General features: G+C 29.8%; 1 protein-coding gene across 1 annotated transcript; it reads left to right on the top strand.

Moving 5' to 3' along the window:
* Positions 1-1,804: 1,804 nt before the first annotated feature.
* LOC127747698 (uncharacterized) lies at positions 1,805-11,854 on the top strand. Its single transcript, XM_052261865.1, has 9 exons — positions 1,805-1,927; positions 1,971-2,053; positions 2,154-2,253; positions 3,523-3,594; positions 3,683-3,772; positions 5,335-5,414; positions 10,859-11,030; positions 11,374-11,383; positions 11,730-11,854. Exons 1-9 carry the CDS (start codon positions 1,805-1,807, stop codon positions 11,852-11,854), a joined length of 855 nt encoding a protein of 284 aa, XP_052117825.1.
* The last annotated feature ends 533 nt before the right edge of the window (positions 11,855-12,387 follow it).

Genomic DNA, 12,387 nt, shown 5'->3' with positions numbered 1-12,387 from the left:
CTCGTCAATCGGAGCTCCAAATTGAAAGTTACAAGGATTTAAAGTCGAAAGAAATTGATGACATAGGGTTACATTCTTCCCCCAAATCTCACCGTTCTCATTCTTTGTGAATGTGGCTGAAACAAAGGTAAAGGTGAGGCTTAAATGGTTTGGGCTTGACCCAACATGGATCCGATTTAATCGGTTCGGTCCATTGACTTAATTATAAACTAAAATTTTTAAAATTAATGTTAAAATTCGTATTTTAAATATTTTTACTCTTCTAAAGTCTAAATTATAAAATTTAATTTCTTAATTTTTTTAAATAATAATTAATTTATTGACTAATTATTTATTAATTTCGCATGGTTTATATTAAGAGTAATAGAATATAAACAATAATTTCATTTTTTGAGAGTAAAATTATCATACATATATTTCAAATTTTCAATTGTTTATTGGTGTCCATTTTAACTTTTTCTCTTTCTCTCTGATAATATTTTGGAAATATAACAAAACAAAATATATTTAAAACTATTACTCGAAAATTGGATTTTATATATATATATATATATAAAAGTTTCATACTTACTTTACTTTCTTCTCTTAATACATATTTTGATTCATTACTATAAATCATATCTGCTGCATCTAAAAAATCATAACTAAATTCTCTTAATACATATTTTGATTCATTACTATAAATCATATCTGCTGCATCTAAAAAATCATAACTAAATTCACATACATTGAATATTTGCATTTGAATTGGTTGTCTCTGTGTGCCTTTTTTTTATATTATAATGATATTAATATCCATGTTAATTACAAGAATAATTTTTAAAAGGACATGTTACTAATGAAATATTTTTTAAACCAAAAATAAAGAGCCTTATTTATTATTCAACAATGCATTTTAGATTTTTTTTCTTTTACCAAAGACTTATTAATAAATTTTTAATTAATTATATTATTTTAAATTGAAAAAATATAGATTTAATGACATCGAAAGTCCAAATAAAAAATATTATACTTGCAAAAATTGAAGAATTGCTCTAGTCAAATGGCAAGTCATTGAAAGAATATTGTGGAATGTCGTATCCTCCAAAAAATTTGGTGTCCAACTTAAAAGACAGAATTATAATGGAAGAGTTGAACTTTGATGTTAATACTCTTGCGAGTAAACTAAGTGGATATTTAGAAAAACTAATTGATGAGTAGAAATTTGCATACAATCAAATAATGGGTATTGTTAGCAATAATATCGGTGAACTTTTCTTCTTATATGTTCAAGGTAGTTGTCAAAAATATTCTTATGGTCAAATATATCATACTCAATTAGGTCTAAAGGAGGTATAGTTTTAAAAGTTGTTTCGAGTGGAATTGCTGCACTTTTGTTGCCTAATGGAAGAACTGCACATTCAAGGTTTAAAATTTCTTTGACCATAAATGAAGATTCTTTGTATAACATTAAACAGGAAAGTCCTCTTGCAAAGCTAATAACCAAGGCCAAATTAATCATATGCGATGAAACTCCAATGATAAGTAAGTATTGTTATGAACCTTTAAACAAATGCCTCAGAGACATCTTGAGATTCTCAGATTCATATAATGTTCATTTGCCATTTGGAGGTAAAGTTGTTGTCTACGGAGGAGATTTTAGACAAATTTTACCTATGATTCCTAAAGGCTCAAGATAAGATATAATTCAATCTTCTATTAATTCTTCCTATTTTTGGTATAACTGTAAGGTTTTAAAGTTTACAAAAAATATGAGATTATCACTAGGTGAAAACAACATACAAGAACTCAAGAATTTTGTAGAATGGCTACTCAAATTGGTGATAGTTTGGCTGGTGATACAACAGATGGTAAATCGATCGTTCATATACCATCTGGCATTTTGGTTAAGAACTCTGAGACAACTTTGGATGACCTCGTTAATTTTGTATATCCAGATATGTTATCCAATTTATCCGTTGAATTTTAAGGATAAAGCAATTCTTGCACCAACTTTGGATTGTGTCACTGATGTCAACAACAAGATGACTGAGGGTTACCTGGACACGAAAGAGTTTACTTAAATTCTGACTCTGTGTGTGTTGAGGATTGATATATGAAATTTGAGTTAGATACATTCTCACCAGAGATTCTAAATTGAATAAATTGTTCAGGCCTACCACCACAAAGTTGATCGTGAAAGTTGGCGCTCCTATTATGTTGCTGCGGATTATAAATCAAACTAATGGTTTGTGCAATGGAACGAGAACGCAAGTTAGAAAAATAGAAAACTATGTGATAAAATGTAAGACTTTTACTGATAATAAAGCTGAAAATATTGTTCTTATCTCAAGACTAAATCTAATTCCAAATAATGAATAATTACCGATTAAGTTTTAAAGAAAACAATTTCTAATTATTATATTATTTGCAATGACAATAAAAAAATAAATTTGGACTTAAATCATAAAATATATTTTTTAAGTTTTTTAATAATTGTCAAATAGTTTTAATTTAATTTTAATTATAAATGAATCCTTTATATATTATTTAATTATAAAATCTACTATCTATTTTATAAGTTATTATTTTATCATTTATCTATTATGTTTATTAATAATTAAAAAAATAACAAATAGATCTTCTATTAATCGTTATAAATATTTTGACAATACGAATCAACAAGTTTTTTTATTCTTGATCCATTACATCCATAAACACTATAGAAAATCGGGTTTCTTGGTAATTCAATCAATTGGATGTACAACACAATCGATTGAATGTTGGATGACAATATGAATTTTCCCAAAATTTAATCGATTGGAATTGTTACACAATCGATTGAACTATGCTTAAAGTATGGATTTTTTTCTTATTTAATCGATTGTTCGTGTTGTCCAATCGATTGAAATCTTCAAAGCAATATGGGTTTTCACAATTAATCGATTGGTTGTATTACCCAATCGATTGACTTACACCGTAGAAAGAGATATCAAAATTCAATCGATTGGTATGATAATACAATCAATTGAAATTTGTACGTGATTAATGGTATTTTTGAATTCAATTAATTGGTATGATAATACAACCGATTGAAGTTTGTAAGTAATTAAGGGTATTTTTGTATTCAATTGATTGGTATGATAATAAAATCGATTGAAATTTGTACGTGATTAAGGTTTTTTTTGTATTCAATCGATTGGTATGATAATACAATCGATTAAATTTTGATCTACGCTTATATATTAAGCCTGATAACTCTCCATGTTTCGCCTCCCTCCCTTTTTTAAACATAACACATCCATTTTTGTATAACCTCTCTTCTCTCTTTAAAACCAAAAAACTTCTCTCTTCATCTTCTCCAATCTCATCAACACCTATTCCAAATTACATACATATTATTAATCCTCATACAAATTCCTATAAACCCCACCGAACCAATATCCCCAAAATGGTTAGAACTAAAAATGCAAAGAGAGCTAGGGTTGAGGGTGAAAGTTTTGCATCCGCTAGACTAGTTGCTTTATCACATTACATGGCAAGGTGGCTGCCGTCTCTGAGAGCATTGAACAACTATATGAAAAAGTTTCAGTCAAGGGCAATTGTTCCTCCCAGGTACATAAAACCCGATTTCATTCGTGGTAGAAATTATAATTTGGTTTAGAATGCTTTGCAAATACAGCACTTGACTGATTTTGTACAGATTAAAGATGAATATTATCTCCACTTAGTTAGGGCTGTTTATAGTACTTTAAACTATATTGTTCCTGAAAATGATGAAGAGGATGAGGAAGTAATGCCATTGATTGAGTTTGATTTCGGGTCATGGTATTATAAAGTTACTTTGGAATAATTAGCTGAACAATAGAATTTAGTTTATCACGGGGCAAAATTTACTGGAGGTATTGCGACAGATGAAGAATAGGGTAAATATGATAGGTTGGTTGGTTTATAGAGTCTACAATATGAGGATCCACACATGGATGTTAGAGGTAATATAAGTTGCAGTTGGATAATGAGCAGCGTATATTGATGTATTTGTTTTTATACGTGTTGATTCCAAAAAATCATAATCATGAAATCTTGTTTAACGAAGATATTCTAGTGCTTTGCGCTATGGTGACCATAAAGGAAACAAGCTGGCCTTATTTTATGGTTCATTATATTCTTGAAATGAAGAGAGAGAAATCAAGTGTTAGTCTAGAATATGCTTGCTAATGGACCAAGAATTTCAAATGGCTTGAAATTTACTTGAGTAAAGAAAAAAGTATTGTCTTGGATAATGTAGCCAAGATTGATGACAACACTCTAAGATAGATAGAGAGAGATCCAGATGCCCAAGAACCTCAGGTGCATACACAACCCCAAGAATCTCCACCACTACCGCCTCCTTTGCCAACAATGTGAAATTTGATGGATGAATTGTAAAGTATGAGATTATACATAGAGAGACAATTTATAGAGATAAAGGATCGTCAAGACAGGCAAATTGAAGCTATCAATCATCAAGGAGAAGCAATTGACCATCTATATACTAATGTAGGCATCACAAACCCAATGGGCATCATCCTAAGGCCCGGAGACTGAAGAAAATGTATTGATGAATGAAGAAAACATGCTAAAGGTGCATGAAATCGTTTGAATTGTACTTAAAATCGATTGAAATATGCATTCAGTCGATTGAAGTAGGAAATAAATTGATTGAAGAATACTTTTTAGTATGCATTCAATTGATTGTTTTGCGCATGAAATCGATTGAAGTATGCTTGAAGTCTTCTAGTATGCATTCAATCAATTGGTATAAGAATAAATCGATTCGATTGTACTGGAATTCAAATCGATTCTTTGAATATTTTTTATTCGAAAATAGATCGTTGGTGTGTTAGCTCGATTGAGAGTACATATTAATCAATTGGTTTGTTCTTTTTTTCTTTATGTATTAGTCACCCATCCAATATTATTAGATTTGAAGTATTTTCGATTTTAAAAAACTTATAGATAAGATATGATCATGTTAATTTAAAACTCAGCTGGTTTAAAATTTAAAATAAAAAATAAGGTAAAATTAAATTTATATTTGATTTTAACTAAAGATAAGATAACATAATTATTTTTAGGGTTGCTCACTTAGTTTAAAAATTAAAAAAGATAGAATTGGAATTAACTATTTTTATTAAATAGATATTTATATATGATCCCTTAATTCATTCCGACTAATATTTTATACTTTTACGAATTTTTTTAAATATTGACCATTCACACTAATTTTACTCATACATTATTCTTCAATTGACAACTATCATAAATATTCCTCCTAACGAAAATTTAGTACCTAATAATATGTGTAATACACAGGATGTCTCACTGACACCAGGCGGTGATTTTGTCAAAATTGATCTAGTTGATCAAAATGGAATTATAGTTCCATTGCTAAGGTAAGGCTTAATGGCTTTCTATTTTTTATTTGATTTAAGCATGAGTTACTTAATCTTTTATTTATTTTTTTTTATCATACATGATAACCTAATTATCAACGACTGTAACATCCTAAGTTTTTGAAAATTAAATAGTTAAGTTATTTATGAATTATTATATTTGTTAAGATTTTATTTTTAAAAAAGCTATTTTACCAAAATAATTAAATAGAATTTTATAATTATTAAAGTTTAACTTAATTATATTTATTATTAATTTGAACTATTTCTTAAAAATTATTATGATTATTAAAATTTAAATTAATTATGATTTATTCTATTAGTTTAAACTATTTATTAAAAACTATTTTAATAGGCAAAATTAAATTAATTTTTATAATTATTATTATCATTTGAATTTGGATAAATTAAGGTTATTATATAATTTTTCTATAATAAGATATTTTACATAATTAATTTTATGATTACTAGAATTTAAATTAATTAGGGTTTTTATATAATTTTTATTATAACAAGATATGTTGAGAAAGGATAAAATTATTATTACTATTATTAATATTTTTTATTTGCTTTGATTAAAATAAAGTTTAGTTAATATTATTATTATCGAGTTCAAAATTCGACGATATGAGTAAATATCAGTACTTCTCGGTGAACGTAAATTTGCTAATGCTTCACTGTATATCTTTTATTATTAATGTTGCTAATGTCATTATATTAGTAACTCATATATATTATTACTTGTGTTTTAATATATCCAATTTTCATAATTATCCGTTTAAGATATTTAACTTGAATCGCTTAGTCAGCAGTTTCAAAACGTGACACGTGTCCCCTCATTGCCACCATATCATCATCACGTTCTTCTTTCATTTCCATTCAGCGTAAACAAGAGAGAAAAGAGAGGGAGAAACTGTGAGTGAGAGAAGACAGATTCCATAGAAGCCATGAATCTTCGGCATCTGATTTTTTGAGATCCGTAATTCCAATAAAAAATCTAATCTGATAAAAGTATTCATATCCTCCTACTCTACACATTGGCGTCACTTTTATTTGGTAGAAATTGATGGTGACGTAACTTCCCTTCTCCTTGAGTTTGACTAATTGGAGTTCTAGGAGGCACAAACGATTTCTAACATTTTCTTCTTCAGTAGCTCAGTCAAAAAGCTTCTCCAGAGTTTTTGTTATTTTGATTTCATATGGAAGTAGGGTTTCGGCAAATTCTTAATGAATAAATGTGTATTGAATAAGTGAATTGATGTTGTGATTGATTGTTGATTGAATTTGACTGAATTTATGTTAAATTTTTGTGATATATTGGTATTTGTCATTAGTTTGGAGTTCAGTCAGTTTAAGCATAGCCAAGAACCGAATTATTTTGATGAATTCGGGGCTAGAATATTGTTGTGATCAAGTGGAATTGGTGAGTTTGATGATGACATTGGGATTTAATAAGAAATGAATTGATGACATGATTTGAGATATAAAAAGTGGTTTGATTTTGGAAGCGGTTGGATTTCTAATTAGTTTGATTTTATAAATGTTTTGATATTAGAAATGAGTTTTGATTTATTGGAAATGATTTGAAAGAGTTTGACAAATGGTTTGGATGGAACCCGAGAAGGGTGGCAAAGTCCGAATTTTAGAGGAGATGTTGTCAAAATTTTGTTATAAAAATTAAGACTTTGATTGAAATGTTATTTAAAAAAAGATTGGGTTTGAGAAATTATATTTTTTATTTTTGATTTATTAAGAAAATAGTTATCTTCGAATTTAATTCATTTAAGAAAAGTATATGTTTTGAGTTCGATTCATTTGGAAAAGAATTATTTTACGATTTTAAATTATTTAGGAAAGGTATTATGTTTTAAGGTTGATTTAAATATGAAAAGGGCTTATGTTTTGAATTTGACTTAAAAATTTCATTCAGAAGAATTTTAGTGAACTTTAAAAGTAATTGAATTTTGATTGAATGATTTCGTTTTGCGACGTCTTGGAAATAGTTAAAGAATTAGTTTTAAGGATGAAACTGGGGTTGGTTTTGGTTTTGAAATTGGTTTAGAACTTTTAATTTGTATGATTTAGTTTTGATTTGATTTAGAAACTTTATTTAATTAATTCAATTTAAGAAAACAATGATTGTTAAGAATTTCTAATGAACTTAAGAAAATGAGATTGGTTATTGCTCCCCTAAAGTCTAAAGACCTTGCTGATGGGTTTAACTAATAAATGATTTTCCTTTGTCTTTTGAAAGAAAAATTGGTTTAAGTGAATTTGTTTTAAAGGTTTTGGTGAATGTCATAACGAGGTGGTTTTGGTTTTAAAAGAAAAAGAGAAGATAAATCGGCACGTGTGATCATGGAAAAGTCACGAGAGGGTGATGATAGTATGGGTAAGGTGTCGAAGGATAAATGTTAATAAGCTGTGGGCTTTTTTTGTGATTGTGCGGGGACACCCATAAATATGGAATGACTTCCAAGAGAAGGTGACACGTGCTTCAGCTGGAGAATCAGCGCTTGCAAGTACTTGCAAAGGTCGTGTTCGACATACTTCAGCTGGAGAATCGGCGCCTGCAAGAAGTAGAAACTTGCAGAGGTAATGTCGCTGGAATGCCTTATCCAACTTGCGAGTTAGATTGTATCGGGTGCGGGTCGAAACTGACAAATTGATGCGTGAGCATCTTGTCTATCTTTTCCTTGTGAATTTGCACTTGAATTGCTAAGTTAAATCAAAATTTAAATATCTTTTAGCCACTATGGATGCTACTTTGATTTGCGCACAATTCTATTTATTTCAGGTAGCATCCGGAGGGATTTGACGGAGTTTTGTAGCAGAAAAGGAAAAAAGCGAATGATGCTGTCAATCCTGACCTCTTTGCACTCAAACTGGAATAACTTGAGCTACAAAGGTCCAATTGATGTGATTCCAGCGGCATTAAAAAGTTAACTTCCAGGGCTTTTCAACGATATATAATAGTACACATTTCTCTTCCAGCAACCTCTGCATCCTCCACGTTGAACTTGGTTCCTGCCAAGTTCAGCGTGGATTGGAGAACTTCCAGGAAAGAACTTGCTGCCTTCTCCACGCTGAACTTGGGAAAAGCCAAGTTCAGCGTGGATTCAAAGGAACACGCTGAAGCACTTGCTGCCTTCTCCACGTTGAACTTGGAAAAAGCCAAGTTCAACGTGGAGCTTAATAAATCCAATGGACCCCACACTCTCCAAGCCCTGCACGGATCAATCAAATTAATTTTGATTCAACTTTTATTTTATTTACAATTAGGAAAAGATATTATTTTAGTTTTAGAAAATATAATCTACATTAATTAGGATTAGATATAAAAGGAAAAAAAATCAGCCCTTCGGGGGATCTTCTCTTCTCTTACTTGATTTCGCACTTTACAGTTTACCTGAATCCTAATTTTTTTCTCTGAACCATGAGCAACTAAACCTCCACTGTTACAGTTAGGAGCTCTGTCTATTGTATGGATTGATATTATTATTTTTCTATTTTAATTCATGTAATGATTTATAATTCAAGAATTGTTTTCGTTCCTTATCTTATGAATTTGGGTGGAACGAAAGTATGACCCTTGTTCTAATTGAGTTCTTGTATAACTTGGAAAAGCTCTTTACTTGAACAACAGCTTGAAAACAATTTCTCCTAAACTTCTATTTATTTGGACTTAACGGGATACGTGATATATAATTCTTTTATATTTGGGTAATTAGAGTTTCTGTGGCATATAAACTAGAATTTAACTTCATCCTCTAATTGGAATTAAGTGACCAAGGAATTGGCGGTTGATGAAAGTTAGAGTAGACTAAGAAGGTCTAAGGAATTATGGCTTAGTCATATATAGTTTGTCATGAATTAAATCTTGCATGATTAAAATAGTTAGTAAGAAAAGTCAATCCGAAAAATAGATAACTCTGAAGCCTTAACTGTTTCTCCATGCATATTTCACTATTTGTTTACTGCTTGCTTTATTAATTTCTGAATTTACTGTTAATGCTTTTGAACTCAAAATACCATTTTCTACTTGTCTAACTAAGTAAATTAATCAACCATTGTTGCTTAGTCCATCAATCCTCGTGGGATCAACCCTCACTCACCTGATGTATTACTTGGTACGACCCGGTGCACTTGCCGGTTAGTTTGTGGGTTGTAAATTCCGCACCACAAATGAGCTCATAAACTGCGATGGGAATAGACATGCATCATCAATGTTTGCATATTTTGCATTTGGTTCGGTGTTATGAATTGTTTGTGATTGCTTGAGTGTGTTTGTGATTTTAACTGCTTGCTAATTTTACTTCTATGACTGGTTATTGTTCTGGGTCATTGTGCTGGGCTGTGAATTAAATTGAGCTGTGATAATCTCGACTTAACTAACTATCCCGACCCTACTAAGAACTCCCCAGTTCTTACCCCCTATTTCCACCCTTTTTAGCTATAGGTGCGAAGATTTAGCGCGGAGCTATAGGAGCATAGAAGAATATATTTACGAGTTGAGCTGTTAGATTTTATTTTCTCCTCGTTGTTTATCGTTTTGATTTTTAGAGGGGTAGGATTTATAGTTGAGGATCATTGATTAAGTCTATGTATATAATGATATGTGGATATATATAATTTTGTGATTAAATGATTTAAAGTACCGACTCTTCGTTTTCTTGGTGAAAATTTCGGTTCGTATTCGCGAAGGCTCAATATTAAATAAAAATAGTATAGAATAAAAAGGTTTAGAGATAAGTAGCACTTAAGCTTTTAGTACGATCATGAGGTGTTAAAAATTAGGGTGTTACAACGACGATGTTATTTCAAACATTGATCTAAATAAAAGTGAAAAATTGTCCAATAGATGTATGGATGAGGTCCTCCTTAGCATACAGGTAATTTTAGTTGGCAAATAGTAATGTAACCTATATTACGTAATACATTTTATGTATATCAATTTGATGAAAATAACCAACACATAAACTACGAAAGAATTTTTTATCATAGTCATACATTTTTTTGTAATATAATTAAAATTTTTAGAGGCTCTTCTCTTCCCATTCATATTATACAACATTAATAGAATTATTTTCATGATCTTCATGTTTAATTCCTATGTTTTTTATGCTATTAGTTGTGGTTAGAAAAATCGTCTTTTCTCATTAACAATCTCATCAAAACAACCATTACTCTTTTTCTCCTAGTGACATTTTTCAATAACATTAACAACATTATCTTTTTTATTTTTATATTTATGAAGTTATTTTAAAATTTTTGTAGTCAATGAGAGTCGCAAACATGGCTCAGGACGAAAAAATGATAAAAAAATACTTGAATCTGTAAGTCGCATTGAGGCAACGATGGCACAACTGATCCTGAACAATGATTTTGAGACTTCAACCAAACTTTCTTCACAAAGGAAACGTCCATTCCCAAATATATTGAAGGCTAAAGGTTCAGATACTGATATCTACTGCTATATCAAATGATGAAGATAATTTTATTGAGCTAGACAAGAGATCTTCCATTCCTGATGATGCATTCAACATCAAAATTAATATGAACAAACCAGTATCTCCAACTATAAGAGTTGCAACGAGAGAGAAAAACATATCAAAGGTATAGACATGTGTAGTAAAATTCATACATCATAATATTTTATTAGTATATTCTTAATATGATAATAAGTGTTTACTCACTTATTTTTTCTTAGGGTAAGACTATTACAGAGACACAGAAAAAATTACCTTTCACTCCACCAGGCGGAATTAGAAAGCCAAAAATTTAGCCTAAATCATTCAGTAAATCCAAGGCATCTTATGCACTGAACCAATCCAAAAAAGATTATAGAAAATCCATTTATTTCTTTTTTGATTACCAATGTAATTATCTCTTAAGCACCAACATTTGACAATCTAGTTTATTATGAGTAGTGTTAATTATTTTGTTATAAAATTTGCAGTCAATGAAGTGTAAATTTATGCCAACCCCAACCATGTGTCTTTTGGAAGATCAGATAAAGACCCGTGCATATGCATTTTCAGACTCGTTAGATCCATAGTAAGTTGAGTTGATATTATCTATGTTGCCGATCAATGAAGGCCCATCTAATATGTTCCTCTTAGTTATAATAAATTGAGGACAACTTTGCTTGCGAAAAAAAGCAATTGTGAAAAGAATGTTAGAGCCTACTAAAAATTTATAGAATGGAAAGGGAGTGAACAATATAAGTGATAGATGGAGTGATTCCTAAAAAAAGCCTTTTTCTTAATTTTATGGTTGTGACTGATAATGGGCTTATGTTTTTTAAAGTTGTAGATTGTTTAGATGAGATTAAAGACAAAGATTATGTTGCAAAGCAAATAAGAGCTGTGATAAGAGAAGTTGGTCTCTCAAATGTAGTGCAAATTATGACTGATAGTGCATCGATTTGTAAAGTGTAACACCCTAATTTTTAGCACGTCATGATCGTAACAAAAGTAAAGCGTTACTAACCTGTTTTTCTTATTATCTATTTAATATTGAGCCTTCAGTTCGTTGTTGCGTTTCAATTTTTAAGAAAATGCATGAAAATTTTGTTTTTATTAACTGAAAATCATATATCAAAGATCACCAAATAATAGTAATCACATAGTTATTACTACTAATAAATGCCATACAAATAAATTTAACACAAAACTCGAATACATTACCTATCCCTCTGGGTAAAATAAAATCCTAATAAATAAAGGCGAGATAATTCTATGAAAACAACTTAACTTTTAAACATTCATCCGCGACTTCATACAGAGACTTCGAACCTGTGTTACTGAAAGGATGGAAGACTTTGGGGTGATGAGAACAAACCACACGTTCTCAGTAAAAAATGAGAATGTCATAAAAGTAATGAATATAATGCGAATAATTAATTTACTCAACAAAACTATTATGCTAAAACTTTGGAAATACTTTTTACTTTTACTTTATATAATTAATT

The sequence above is a fragment of the Arachis duranensis genome, chromosome 5, assembly GCF_000817695.3.
Source record: "Arachis duranensis cultivar V14167 chromosome 5, aradu.V14167.gnm2.J7QH, whole genome shotgun sequence".
NCBI classification, from domain to species: Eukaryota; Viridiplantae; Streptophyta; class Magnoliopsida; order Fabales; family Fabaceae; genus Arachis; species Arachis duranensis.
This window is presented reverse-complemented; position numbering and strand designations above follow the sequence as displayed.

Bases quoted from the DNA above. Each gene is read 5' to 3' on its own strand.
- LOC127747698 (XM_052261865.1), top strand. From the start codon at position 1,805: ATGGCTACTCAAATTGGTGATAGTTTGGCTGGTGATACAACAGATGGT. The intron at 2,254-3,522 runs GTTAGAAAAATA...TTACATGGCAAG, and splicing joins GCAATGGAACGAGAACGCAA to GTGGCTGCCGTCTCTGAGAG. The intron at 3,773-5,334 runs GTAATGCCATTG...TGTAATACACAG, and splicing joins ATGATGAAGAGGATGAGGAA to GATGTCTCACTGACACCAGG.